Raw genomic sequence first — 14,503 nt, 5'->3', positions numbered from 1 at the left:
TTCTAAACTGAAATCTGATTTTATTTTACAGAAGGACTAAAACATTCTCCCAGTAAACATGACTCTTTTTTCAAGTTAAAAAAGTCCAAGTTTAAAAAATATATTGTAAAAATTATCAGCAAACATTTAAGTCACAGTGTTTTTAACCAACAACTTCTAAATCCTTAAAAACAAATTCTCTATATATTCCTTTCATTACACTATTTAGCCAGTGTGTTTTAGAATTCATATTATAAAGACCTTACCTAAAGAATCAGTAAGTTCTTTGTCGTTTGTTAGATTCTTCTCTTGGGGAGTCTGCCAACATAACTTTGAGTCTGACTCCATTCAGGATCTTTCCATGTAAAGTTGTAATGGCATCATTAGCACTTAGTCTATCGGCATACTTGGCATACCCCACATTTTTTCCTGACACAAGGTAAACTTCAATCAGGTTACCAAAACGACTGAAAATAAAAAAAAAAGAGAGAGAGAGATCAACTGAAACTGATAAGCCTAGATGCTCAGGTCTAAAAGTCAGGATCCATTCTGGACTCCTTTTTCACTCCTTTCCCCACATCCAATCTCTAGTATGTGTCAATCTTTCTTGTTAAACATTTCCTCTATCAGTTAATTTCTCTTTACTCTCACTCAGGTCTTTTTCCTCATTCTGAGCATCATCATCTTTTTCTTAGTTTATTCTAATACCTTCTTCAACAAAGGTCCATATAGTCAAAGCTATGGTTTTTCCCGTGGTCATGTATGGATGTGAGAGTGGGACCATAAAGAAAGCTGAGTGCCGAAGAATTGATGCTTTTGAACTGTGGTGCTGAAAAGACTCTTGAGAGTCCCTTGGACTGCAAGGAGATCAAACCAGTCAATCCTAAAGGAAATCAGTCCTGTATATTCATTGGAAGGACTGATGCTGAAGTGGAAACTCCAAGCCTTCGGCCACCTGATGCAAACAGCTGACACACTGGAAAGACCTTGATGCTGGGAAAGACAGAAGGCAGGAGGAGAAGGGGACAACAGAGGATGAGATGGCTGGATGGCATCACCTACTCAATGGACATGAGTATGACTAAGCTCCAGGAGATGGTGAAGGACTGGGAAGCCTGGTGTGTGGCAGTCCATGGGGTTGCAAATATCCGGATTGGGCAACTGAACAAAAACAACAACAAATACCTTCTTCACTAGTTTCCCTGCACCCTGGGCTTATCCCTCTCCAACCCATTCTCTGCCCTGTCTTCTGAGTGATTTTTCTAAAACACAAATAGGATCATTTCCTCCCACAAAGTCCCTCTTTATGCCTCCAGGGTAAGGATAAACTCCTTTACAGCTTGTGGGCCTTTCTTGACTTGGGTCCTTGAACTCTCCCTGCTCCATCTTTCCTCAGCCTCATCCTATATTCCCACCACCTCTTTTCATGCTCTCTCTGGCAGGAACAACCACCCACATGCCCAAGTTTCTTCCTTGGCTAAACTATTTTTATCCTCCAAAGAAACCTTTCTTCTTTCAAGAAGCGTTCTCTGACTTTCTGTAACGGTTGCCCCTCCCATGTATTTCACAGCCTGAACATTCCTTTTCACAACACTAACCTCTCTAGGTTGTAATTTCCTATTCACTTATCTGTCTCCTACATGTGATCAGTTCTAAGAGGGTAAGATCTATTGTCTTGTTTACATAATATTGATATAATGTTTGTTTACACAATGTCTCTGGCACTTAGCAGGTACAGAAGAGAGGTTCAAAAAAGAAACAGAATAAATTGGTTAAATAAAAATCAAAACAGTTGAACCACATTGCTGATATTTTGTGAAACTCTTTAACAAGATTTCTATCTTTTAATTCACTAACATTGTTGTAAGGCAAACAGGAAAAGATCAAAAAGAAAATGTTAAGGTTAAAGAAGTTATACTGGAAACAAGCTTCCCCTTTCTGATACTTATTATATATAATAGTAAGCATTACAATCAAGTAATTTTTTACTCAATGTAATTATATTATCCTTAAGGATCCAATAGCATGCTGACAAAATAGAAGATGCTTAATAAACACTGCTCAGTTGAATTATAACTGCAAAGGAAAAGGAAAAGAATTCTACAGGCCAAATCTATACACATGTATTTTCTATCAAGAAACAAATGATTTATTCATTATATGTATGCAATTTACAAAACAAAACTATATGTTTTATGTCTTCAAAACAAAATAAAAGGAAATTCTGTGTGGGGACTTAAGACATATAAATAACAAAGAAAAGGAGATAACTATGTATTTTTAAAGGTGATATAAAACCACAGACTTTTTGAAACCACTTTTTAAATCATCTCCACCTGAGAGCTACTGGACACAGGAAGTTTCCGGATTGCAAGAATGCTTAAATGTCTAGTTTAAATAAATTATATTATTTTTAAATATTTATTAAAATTAAAAAAATTTTTTTTTTGCTGCTCTACACAGCATATGGGATCTTAGTTCCACACCAGGGATTGAACCTGCATGTCTTGCATTGGAAGCATAGTGTCTTAATCACTGGACCACCAGGGAAGTCCTGGTATGACTCAGCATTTCCAATAAAGGTGTGGGTTCTGTCCCTAGTAGGGGAACTAAGATCTTACATGCTGTGTGGCCAAAAAAATTTTAAAAGTTCTAAATAATCAGGTAAAATAAAATAAAATGTAGCTCTATGGAACCGAAATCTTACCAGAATATATCCTCTAGTACATCCAAAGGCAAAGGATGTGGATTAAACACAATAAAAAGTCTTTCCTTCACAGGAGTTTCAGGAGGAGCTTTTTTTTTGCATGATGGTAGTACAACATCTGTCTGGATTTGAGGCAGCTGTGATCCAGAACTTCCTCCAAATTGCTGTTGAAGAATTAGGTTCAAAATGAGAAAAAGAAAAAACCGCACTTTAGGGATTTTATAATAAGTCAAGAGCTAAAAGTAGATGCGTTATCATGGCACCTACGTGGTCTTTTACTCTATCTCTGAACATTTTCTTACACAGGTAATAAACAGAGGCCACATTTATTTTATACCCTAATGGTGTACTGTAAGGTTAAATTCTTACCTCCGTTCCGTTCAGTCACTCAGTCGTGTCTGACTCTTTGCGACCCGTGGACTGTAGCCTACCAGGCTTCTCCGTCCTGGGATTCTCCAGGCAAGAATACTGGAGTGGGTTACCATTTCCTTCTCCAGGGGATCTTCCCGACCCAGGGATCAAACCCGGGTCTCCCGCATTGGAGGCAGACGCTTTAACCTCTGAGCCATCAGGGAAGCCCACTTACCAGAAATTGCTGCTGACTTGGGTTATTCCACACCATTGATGCAAGCTGTGCAGCTACCATCTGCGTTGCCATTTTTCTAAGGAGACTGGAGATAAGAACAGGTAATTTACATAAAACTAGAAATACTCAAGTCTCTCAACAATAACTTGCTTCGGGTGACTTCCTCACCTGAGAGGTCAATTGTTTTCTACTTTTATTCTCCCAGTCATGGCATGCAAACCCAAAGTTTGGCTTTAGACTAGCTCCTGGAATGGTACTTACTCTGTTGCATTACTCCCATCATCAATGAAGGAAACACCTATCCGATTCCCAGGAGGGTACTGAAATCCATGTAACTTGTATTTTGCATAAATAGCTGATGCTACATTAAAATACTGAACCACTCCACGACCTAGAACAAAGCAGAGAATACACGGGAATTAAAAAGAAAGCAGAATGAATACCTAGAGTCTGTGCTGTCACAAAGATAAAACAACAAAGACACTAATATCACAACATTAATAAAATATAATCAAATGTATCAGAAAACAAAATTATTTTATATTGATACATGTGTTCAACAGTCATGTTCCTATAAAGCAAAATACTAACCAGATTCTTGTAAAGCATGAATATGATATTTTTAAAGAAAAACAATATCATTAGCTTAAGTTCTGTCCAAAGAATTTAAAGATACTGGCTTTTCTTGTATGACAGAGATACACCTTAAAAACCAACTAATTTTTCTTAACATTTCAATTCTACGAAATAAGCTTCAAAATTCTAAAATTTTCCGTATCACACTGAGTAGGAAATGAAATGAGAAGTGATGTATGAAAAGAATATACAGTCATCTTGGGTAGCTGAAACGACATAGAGAAAAAAAGCGATAAGTGTATGAAAACCAAAAAGCAGGGAGTAGAGAGTTTCGGATCAGACTCGCATATTTCACATTCTTCTGAGGAGCTTTTTTGGGGGGTGAGGATAAACTGGGAGATTGGGACTGACATATAACACTACTATATATAAAACAGACAGCTATTAAGGACCTACTGTACAGCATAGGGACCTCTACTCAGTGCTCTATAGTGACCTATACGGAAAAGAATCTAAAAAAGGGTGGAAACAGGTATATGTATAACTGATTCACTTTACTGTACACCTGAAACCAACACAACACTGTAAATCAACTGTACTCCAATAAAAAATTTTAAAAAGTGCCACTGGAGAAAAGCCATTTTAACAAACTATAGTACATTTACAAACAATAAAGACATTATTTTACCATAATTAGAATAAGGATCTCGTTGGATTTCACAGTATTCCAAGCCTGGTACTATATCAAAAATGCTGAAAAGCTGCTCTTCAGTAAAAGGAACTCTTGATACAACTGACAGGCGTTTGGAGATAGCTTCCTGGCCTCTGTTGTCATTCTTGTCAAAACTTGAAAATTCAGATTGTTGTTCTCCAACAATACAGAAAAAAAAGCAAATCTTTACATTTCTATTCATTCAAAGGTTCATTTAACATTTTAAGTACTAGAAAATAAAATGAACTGTCATTAAGCCCTCTGCACTGACCAAAGGCACTGTTTTCTGTAGTATGCTGGTCATCAGCACTATCAGGAGAGACAGGATGAGAAAACAGACAACTCTCCCCATTTCCTCACCTCTATTCAAAAATGTAAGCAGAAATGTGTAGTCTAATTTCACAGGAATACGCTTACTATGCAAAACTGCAAAATATTGCTAGTGTTTCACCTAAAAGGAAGTTGATGCCAAATAACAGTTACAGGTCTTACTATCATCATACATTTCCCCACCTTTTCTAACTTTTGTCATTCCTCTCCTTTCTCTAATCCTAATTTTAAAGCATCAGTAATTTAGGGATAAAATCTTAGGATTCATACTGTGGGGATAGCTATGTATGTTTTCCATACTTCTTGATCAGCTACTTATAAGCAGCAACTCACCCTCACATAACGGCAGTGACATAGTGTAACACTTAGATAATGCAAAACTAGCCATAAAAAAACCCTAATTGGAAATAACTTAAATGTTAAATAATAAGGACATTAGGGATCACGACCAACTTACAAAAAACCCTGTAAATTCTCTTATGTACTATGTGAGATTTAGACTGCTGATAAAAGAATATTAAAAAAAACCCTCCAAATCAGACTGAATATTTACTACTTATACCATTTAAGTAAAGATAGCCTACTCACCAAATGAAAACATATTTACCCTAGGTTCATGTCCCAAAGTCTCCTGCCTCATATTACTATAATAATCTTGTTCTGAGGATTCAGATGCTTTATTTTTTGGTTCAGCCAAGATTGCCCTATAACCTGAAAAAGACAATCTATGAATTTCACACTTTATAGCAAATTTAACACACTTACAAATATACTCGACTGTTACTGCTTGATTTAGTTTTATAATTGTATAAAACAAAATCTATACCAACAACCATCTCCACCAGACCTACCTATTTTTTTTGTTTTTTGAAAGATAGCAAAGAGTAAATGAGAAACAGCAAGAATCCCAAATTATGGGTCAATACCGGAGAAGGCAATGGCAAGCCACTCCAGTACTCTTGCCTAGAAAATCCCATGGATGGAGGAGCCTGGTAGGCTGCAGTCCATGGGGTCGCTAAGGGTCGGACACGACTGAGCGACTTCACTTTCACTTTTCACTTTCACATGTTGGAGAAGGAAATGGCAACCCACTCCAGTGTTCTTGCCTGGAGAATCCCAGGGACAGGGGAGCCTGGTGGGCTTCCGTCTATGGTGTCACACAGAGTCGGACACGACTGAAGTGACTTAGCAACAGCAGCAGCAGAGACATGAAAGATCAGCAATTCTATGCTATCCTTTCCAATCAAACAATCCCTACTACAGATGACATCAATCATCATCATTCATTGATCAATCAATCCCTACTACAGATGACATCATCATTCATTCTCTCAGGCTTCTCAACATCAAAATCTAACAGTGCTTCTTCACACCCAACTGCCATCAAGATTCTTCCTTTGAAATGTACTTAGAGGTTGCTACATTTTACTCCAATTTCCCTGCCTGTTTTAAAAGTATATTCTCTTCAATTAATTACAACAATCCTTCAACTGATCTATGTGGATCTGGGTTAAGAGCTTTAGCTAGGTGTCCAAAAATGAGCTTTGTGTATATGTACACATGAGCATATTTCAAAGGGAAAAGGCTGACAGCTTTCCCCATACTATTCAGTAGCTCTAAAAAGGATAAAACCAGCCTCTTTGAATTCTTTGTCTGGAAATTCACTTTTGACATTGTATTTAAATCAATGATCCTGAAATAGTTTTTGCTATTTTTCTTCTCTTGAAGCAATCTTCAAGGGAAATTCTAATGTGGACCAAGCTTGAACTTTTCATAACCTCCTGTATCTGGTTCAAATGTACCTAGATTACTTTTTCAACAGGAATAACAAGGTTTACTCAGACTGCTGCCTTCACACTATTAGGCAAAGACATTCACTTCTAGATATTTCATGTCTTCACTAACGCTGCTCTCATCATCTGTCCTGGCTACTCTACACTAGATGTAAATTCTACTCCAGATGCATTTTCATGCTGTACTGGTGCACTTGTTTTTCACCACTGATAGGCAATATCACACACTTTTGAACATTTAACTGATAAATAAGACATATACCTTGCTTTCAAAGAGCTTAAAAAAATCCTATTACTCTTCAACTATTTTTTGCCTATTAAATACTGGCTATCCAAGATAATTTACAGCTATAAATTTTAATTTATGGCTATTAAATTTATAGCTATAAATTCCTTAAATGTCAGGGTTGCTATATAAATTCCAGTTGTATCCCTCTAGTTATACTGATGAATATACCATAGGTACTCAATTAATGCTGGCTGACTGATAAATTTAGAAGGATCTGAGAGAAAATTTTGGTGTGTAACTTAGGATTATCTAAGCGTTCTACCGATTAACAATAATTATTTCCAGTATGTATTTATAATATCCTGAAACCCACTAACTGAAATAAATATTCTACATCTCATTTCTAAAGTTCAATATAATCACAAGTATGACAACAAAGAATATTTTCATTAGTCTCTAAAATTCTAACTCTTCAGAATGTAACTCTTCAGTAACAGTAATGTCACTCTAGCTTGAAATTAACCCAATGTGCATTTATTTTCCAAAGTTAGCAAACCTTAAAAATCCTATCTTTATTAATTACATGTTTATTAGTATACTTACTTCTGTTTAGGTTTTAAGTCATACATGAACAAATACTACAGACTGCGTGAATTTCTTTAAAATATAAAGAATAAATATTGAAAACAAAAAACAAAAATAAACCCAACCTGAAAGGGTTGGTCAATGTTTTTAATACCTCAAATGCTAAAATAATTTAGAAATACTGATGAAACTAGGACAATAGCATTTTCACTTAATGAGTTAATGCAGCTGCTCATATTTTTCAAGACAGTGCCTCAATGAACGCTTAATAATAACCCCCAAATTATTTTCATCCTAAGACTATATATATTTAAATTACCATTGTTGAGATTAAATTAGCAGGTATGGCTATTTGCACAAACCACTATTAAGATAATTAGATTAGCACTTTTTCAAATAACAATGATAAATGAACACATCCTTACTTCGATCACAGTTTTCTATTGCTTGGGCAGCTTGTGATGGTTTTAAGTACCGAACATAGCCCAAGCCTTTACTTTCTCCAGTTATTTTATTCTTAATAATGCTGCAATACTCGATATCTCCAAACACCTATGAGAGTCAAAAGAAATGATCTTAGAGGAGACAAGATTAATAAATTGAACAGATTTCAGAACTAACTTAAAATTTGTTTACTGATCTTCTTGCTTGCTAAAAAAAGAAGATAGAATTTATAGCTGTTTTTAATAAAGAAATAAACAATGAAATGTCACAAACTAATAGGGTGCTAGAAAAATAATTTGGATGATAGAAACCTAATAATAACATATCCAAAATAATGATGCTTTTTATTTACTGAACATTTGCTTTACATATATCACTTTATTGTTACAACAGTCCTTCAAGGATATATATGTTACATTGCTTATTTCACAGACAAGGACACTGGACCTTAGAGAAATCAAATAACTTGCTGAAGTCATGGAGGTAGAGTAAGAATTTGTTCATGGTCTGGATAGCTTCAAAGCCTTACTCAGTGACGGTTAAGCAGAGAGTCTGGAACGGAATCTTCTTTATTCAAATCTTGATTCAGCCACTTAAAAACTGGGCAGTTGAGCTGCCCTCTCTGGGCCTATCTCCTTTCCTGGTAAATGGAGCTAATAGCTATACCTACCCAGAAGGTTGTTTTCAGGGTTAAAAGAATAAATACACCTAAAGTGCCTATAAAGGGTCTGGGACATAGTCAACACTCAGTTAATATTATCTATAATTATTTATCTGCCTTTTAATATAAACATAAATCATTATGTAATCTTTTAAAGCAGTGCTTCTCAAAGTACATCTTTAAAATATACTGGTTCACTCAGAAAGTTAATACTGTGAGAAATATGTAGTAAATGTTTACTTTTAATGTTGGAAGAAATACGAGATATAAATTGTTTATTACTTATTTTATAGATACCAATTAGTAACTATACTATATATAGATAAAAATGACATGTGTTCACTCAGAAAAGGATAAAAGTTTATAAGTATATAATGTATGAACTTTTTCCTTACTACTGGAGAAAATATGGAGCATATATATTTAGTACTTGTTATTTTTGAAGTATTTTATTCAATCCTCATTTGGGTAGGACAGAGGAAGTTTTAAAATTACTTTTTATTACTTGTTTTCCCTCTTGCTTGGTGCCCACAAGTACTTGGGAAGGTACTGAAAAATAATAAAAAATTACAACTCAAAGGACAATTTTAAAATTGCTTTTGAAATAGTTTTTGTGAAAGTGTATCACTGCATATAAAATTCAATGGCTAAAAAGAGATTTTAAGCCGGCTCCAAATTTCACTGACTACAATCTAGCTAAAGTAGCTAAACTGAGAGCTATAGGTAATTTTTTTTTCTTTCAATATAATTCCCTTCAAAGGCCTAATTTTAAAACACAAACTATGAAGGATAAACCTTTCTGTGAATAAGTACATCAACACGTCACAAGCTTGCAATAAATGTGAGGTAGTACAGTTCATACACTCAGGCTTGCCTGCTGCACGTCTGTGAGAGGCAACAGACAGCAGTGTTAAAAGGGGGCTTTGAAATCTTCGAGACTAAGAGCAGATTCTGGATTCAGACAGCCTGAGCATGAATAATGGCCCCACCACACAATTAGGCATGTGACCTTACTTAAAACTCTGAGCTTTACACTCCAATTTCCTGAGTCTGTATTTTTGCTAAATGGGGGAGAAACACCATCATTAATATTTTCTAGGTTTTATACATTTTCAAAAAAATTATTTTAGTTTTAACATTTAAAAACTAGATTGAAATAAGTGACTTAAAAAGTTATTTAATTCTCTACCACCAATCTAATGATCTAACTCAAACAACGTAAGATTTAGCAATTGCACAACCAATTTAAGATTGTCAATTATCACAAACGTCAGCTATTAGAAGCACCTTAAATTTTTCCCGTAGATCTTCTTCTGTGTAGGACTTTGGTATCATAACAAATATTCTTGTAAGTTCTTCATCTTCAACATCTCGGTGACTTCCAGATGATCTAGACTGAGCAATGAAAACCTAAGAAACAAACAAAACCCAAAGAAAAATGCAGAAATATCAGACAACTGTTTTTCTATTTCTGAAGAATACTTACTTCATTAGTAGTGTAAGATTCATGTTAGGTTAAATACAATGCGATAGAATCTCATCAAACAACAGTTTAAAGCAAATTTTATTGCAGTGACTTTTTAGGAGATAACACTAATCATCACATTACGTTTTTTTCAAAAACTTTTTTCCTTTTGTATTTAATCTATCCACAATGCTGGAGACCTGGGTTCAATCCCTGGGTTGGGAAGATCTCCTAGAGAAGGGAATGGCTACCCTCTCCAGTATTTTTGCCTGGAGAGTTCCATGGACAGAGGAGCCTGGTGAGCTACAGTTCATAGGATCGCAGAGTCTGACATGACTACACTACTGAGCGACTAACACACACACACGCCAAGAGCAAGAGACAGCGCGTCACAGAATGTGTTCTTTGTGACTGTTTGGTAGTGCTCAATGAATGTCAGTTATACAGCTGACTAATGGTGTTACTAACATGTCACACATACTCACTTCGTTTCCTTTTCTATCAGAGACTGAGTGTAAAAATATGATCATGAATTTATCTTTTCTCCTTTTAGCTCTATTAATAATGCTTCATGTATTCTGAAGTTTTATTATTGGCTGCATAAACATTTGGAATTATTTTCTACTTTTTGAAGGATATTTTAGGAAATTATTCTCTCTGTTAATACTCTTCCTGTTGAAGAGTATTTATCTGATACCACACCAGTCTTTTCTATCCTTTTACCAACTTTTTCTATTCTTTTATTCAATACTTTCAACCAATTTGCATCTTTATACTTAAACTGCATCTCTTGTAAACAGGATTTAGTTTGGCCTTTAAAAAATAATCCTGACAATCCCTGACTTTTAATAGAAGCCAGTTTATGTTTAATACTGATATAGTTGGATTTAAGTCTAGCTGGCCATATTTTTGTTTGCTTATATTAATCCTTAAAAAAATAACCCAACTATATTCTGGATCATCTCAGTGACCACCTGAATGACTTCTGTGAGCAAGAAAATGCACACAATGAACTGAGGCTCTACTTCTCTATTAGTAATTTAATTCTACTGAAATATCATGTGACATTAGGTTATTACTTGGAGTGTAATTTACTTCATGGTATTGCTTTTAAAAATTGCTTTGGTTTTACATTATTCGAGAAGAATGGGTTAACTACAGTTATGGATTTGTTTATAGAGCTATGAGCATAATGGCTACATTTATTTTTCATAACTTGAAGAAATGTAATAGAATTAACGTAAATCACCATAATACAGGGCCCTTGAATTTTTTCTGTCTTCTTCTGTCTTTGAAGAGGGGCTGTATACCACTCAGTGGGGAAAACCTGAACATATGAAACTCCAGAGTAGAAGGCAATAACTAAAAAACCAAAGAATGTATAAATATTTTAGAAATCCTGAAAATGAGGGTCATTATATTTGCTTGGAAAGGAGCTGTCACAGAGGTGTAGAACCTTGCTTACAAGATATAGCTGGAGACATCCCTAGAGAGCATCTACTTTCACGTTATTCCTTCAATAAACATACCATATGCCAAACACTGTATAAACAATTAAATACAGAGTACTGAATAACACAGAAATAGCCTGCTAGAAAGTTAGTCCAGTGGATATATTAAGTAATGGATGGTCTGCAGGGAAATACAAATAGGGAACCTTTAAGTATATGAGAACACACTAGGAGAAAAAAAGTCTCAAGTACTCTTTGTGACTGGAGTTGCCATCAGATCACAAATTTCTAAATTTTAGATTGCAGCACTTCAAATTTCTGATAGAGGAGACAATATCTAAGTAGGTACGTATAATAATTAACTACCTATTTGATGATTTCTCCTAAGATTTTACTCTTCCACTTTCTAGGTTTTACCCTTTTCCTCAAGATAATATAGTTGATCACTTACAGGATTCTCATTTACACAATCCTTTCTGGCTGTAGGCCTGTTATTAAAATTTTCTTATTTATCTTGTAGGACTTTTGAAACTTTGCAAAAGCAAAGCACATGAAGAAAACTGAAGCTGAATTAATTTAACTGGAAATACTGAAAAACAGAAAAAAAAAAAACAACCCACTACAATGTAATGGAAGACGGTGGACGCTGTGAAGAGTGAACTTAGATTGTCCAGCTAAGCACTGTAGTCCAAAAACCCTCTGGCTGAAACTGAGTGGACAATATGACAAACAAAATTTAAACTTTATCTTTGGGAACCATTTAATTTCTCTGTGGCTAAAAGGGAAGGATACATTTTAGTGCTGAGACTTTTACTTCTCTTGTAGGAATTTAATCAAGGAAAGAGGGGGTCATTATGTTTCAAATTTGGGGCATTTAGCAAAGTTTCCCAGGAGACCTCTGTGGTTATATTCAAAGTACAGAAATTCTCTCTACTAAGACCATAATTGAAAGAAGATTAAAATTATCAAGGTAGTGCAGGAGTCAACAAACTTCAACTTCCTGTTTTTCTGTAGTCCATAATCTAAGAACTGCTTTTACATTTTCTTGAGGGTTGTTAAAAAACAAAAAGAATGGATGACAGAGGCTGTATGTGATTCACAAAGCCTAAGATATTTATTGACCCTTTATAGAAAGTTTGTCCCCTCGATTTTACATGCTGTGGCCTTACACTTAGCTTCATTGATGATCTGTTTTAACTTATTTCAGACGGTTTAGAAGGTGGGAGGAGACAGAATGACTATTGTCTAACGTGTTGTCGGCATTTCCCGGCTCCTCTGTTTTCTACTAAAGGGAAGTATAGGGAAGAGACTGTTGCTATGGACAAACAGGGTACAAGAGGGCTTATCTTGTACCAGGCACTGTGCTAAAAGGATAGATTGTATATTAATTTTACAGATAAATTAGATGTGGAAACTAAATATAAATACCACCAAAATGAATTAGGAGTATGCCGAGAAGCATTTAATAATACAATTTACACTATCATCACAATGATTTGGCTCGTTTTCCGTTTTGTTTTTTTTTTTTTTTGATTTGGCTCTTTTTAAGGCAGTTTACTTTGGTCTGCTTTCAAAGAGAAGTGACAGTAACAAAACCTATGACATTAATACCTTCACAAAGGAATGTATTTATAATAACTTGTAAAAATTACAAAATTTTACATAAGTGTGATAAATAGGCAATATTAGTAGTTTTAATTACCTGCACTTAAATATTATATACATGTATACTTTTGTTTGGTACTGGGAAAACGCCTAACTTCAGAGGGCCACAGTTAAATCTACTTTTATCAAGTTGTTAAGCACCTTACCGATGTGGGGAAAAGTAGAGTTAACTACTTTTACTCGTGGTGAACCAAGACGTCTGAGAGAGGAGGCTAAGGAAAGTTCTCAGAGCAGGTCACGGTCGGACCTGGAAGCGGAATTAGTGCCGGCGGGAGTGGGGAAGGCCCAGCCACCGCAGCTCTGCAGCCCGAGCAGCCGCAGATCCCGGTCCGACCCGGAAGCGGGCGTTCTCTCCGCACCCTCTCGCAGCTTTTCGCGCAGGGAGGTCCGAGGAAATCCTCTCTGCAACGTGGCCCTTCCCTCGCCTCGCCCGCAGCGCCAGGCGCTGCCCACACCGCCCCCGCGAGCGCGTGCGCTGCCCGCGCCGCACCCGAAACCGCGCCCCGAGCCCCCAGGCGGGGCATGCCGCCCCGGCACCGCACCTTGATGGGCTTGGTGTCGCTGGGGGTGAGGCACTGGCCGTGCATCTCCTCCATGGCCCTGCAGGCCTGCGAGCTGCGGGCGAACTTGACGAAGGCGATGCCCTTGGACTCCTTGGTATGCTTGTCCCGCACCACCCAGATGTCCTGGATCTCCCCGAAGGGCGAGAAGCGCTCCCTCAGCACCGACTCGGAAGTGTACTTGCTGATCACCAGGAAGATGCGGCTGTTGGGCGGCTCGTCCAGGTTGTCCACGCCCGGGCGAAAGCCTCCGCCGCTTCCACAGTTGCCCGCTTCGTCCATGGTGCTCCACCCCGGGGCGGAATCCAGGCTCGCACCCCTTTACTCCTCCGAGCTCCAGCCGTGCCAGCCCCGGCCGTCGCACCACACCCAGCCGTTGCCGCTCCGGGGTCCGCTTCCGGAAGACTGAAAAGTTTGGCTCCCGACGCAGGCCGGATGCGCGGGGAGACGGCTTCCGGGGTCGGGGGTTGTGGGCAGCCTGCAGCGCACCCTAGCGGCCCGGGGGAGCCCGACGCAGTCCAGGCCCCCGATCCCGTGCAGCCAAGGCCCACACTTAAGGTGTGCGGCCCCGGTTCCCTGTTGCTAGAAGAGCCCTGTCTGGGGGGAGAGCTTTCCTATTGTTGGCTTCTACAGCCCATGCACTCTCCCCCCAAACCTGCCATCTTGGTTGTAAGCTCACTAGAACAGCTCCATAGGACTAAGTTGAAACTGTTCAGCTTTACTGCCGATCATCTAACTCCAGTCTTATTGTTGAGAGGAT

General features: G+C 37.4%; 1 protein-coding gene across 1 annotated transcript; it reads right to left on the bottom strand.

Moving 5' to 3' along the window:
* Positions 1–245: 245 nt before the first annotated feature.
* Positions 246–14,166, bottom strand: RBM45 (RNA binding motif protein 45). The gene is made up of 9 exons (XM_055398555.2): positions 13,726–14,166; positions 9,890–10,012; positions 7,923–8,049; positions 5,479–5,601; positions 4,537–4,716; positions 3,534–3,663; positions 3,273–3,357; positions 2,687–2,850; positions 246–446 (listed from the first exon to the last, which is right to left on the bottom strand). Exons 1-9 carry the CDS (start codon positions 14,023–14,025, stop codon positions 254–256), a joined length of 1,425 nt encoding a protein of 474 aa, XP_055254530.1. The 5' UTR covers positions 14,026–14,166; the 3' UTR covers positions 246–253.
* Positions 14,167–14,503: the final 337 nt, after the last annotated feature.

This window comes from Moschus berezovskii, chromosome 2 (assembly GCF_049115385.1).
Source record: "Moschus berezovskii isolate FMDL1 chromosome 2, NW_MosBer_1.0, whole genome shotgun sequence".
NCBI classification, from domain to species: domain Eukaryota; kingdom Metazoa; phylum Chordata; class Mammalia; order Artiodactyla; family Moschidae; genus Moschus; species Moschus berezovskii.
The sequence above is the reverse complement of the archived record's forward strand: the minus strand, read 5'-3'. Positions and strand labels throughout refer to the sequence as shown.

What these genes read in the sequence shown, in the direction of transcription:
- RBM45 (XM_055398555.2), bottom strand. Translation starts at nt 14,025, where the DNA reads ATGGACGAAGCGGGCAACTGTGGAAGCGGCGGAGGCTTTCGCCCGGGC. An exon ending in AGATCCTTATTCTAATTATG is followed by an intron (nt 3,664 to 4,536) that starts GTAAAATAATGT and finishes GCTTTGTTCTAG; the next exon opens with GTCGTGGAGTGGTTCAGTAT. An exon ending in GTACTAGAGGATATATTCTG is followed by an intron (nt 447 to 2,686) that starts GTAAGATTTCGG and finishes TTTTATTTTCAG; the next exon opens with TCGTTTTGGTAACCTGATTG.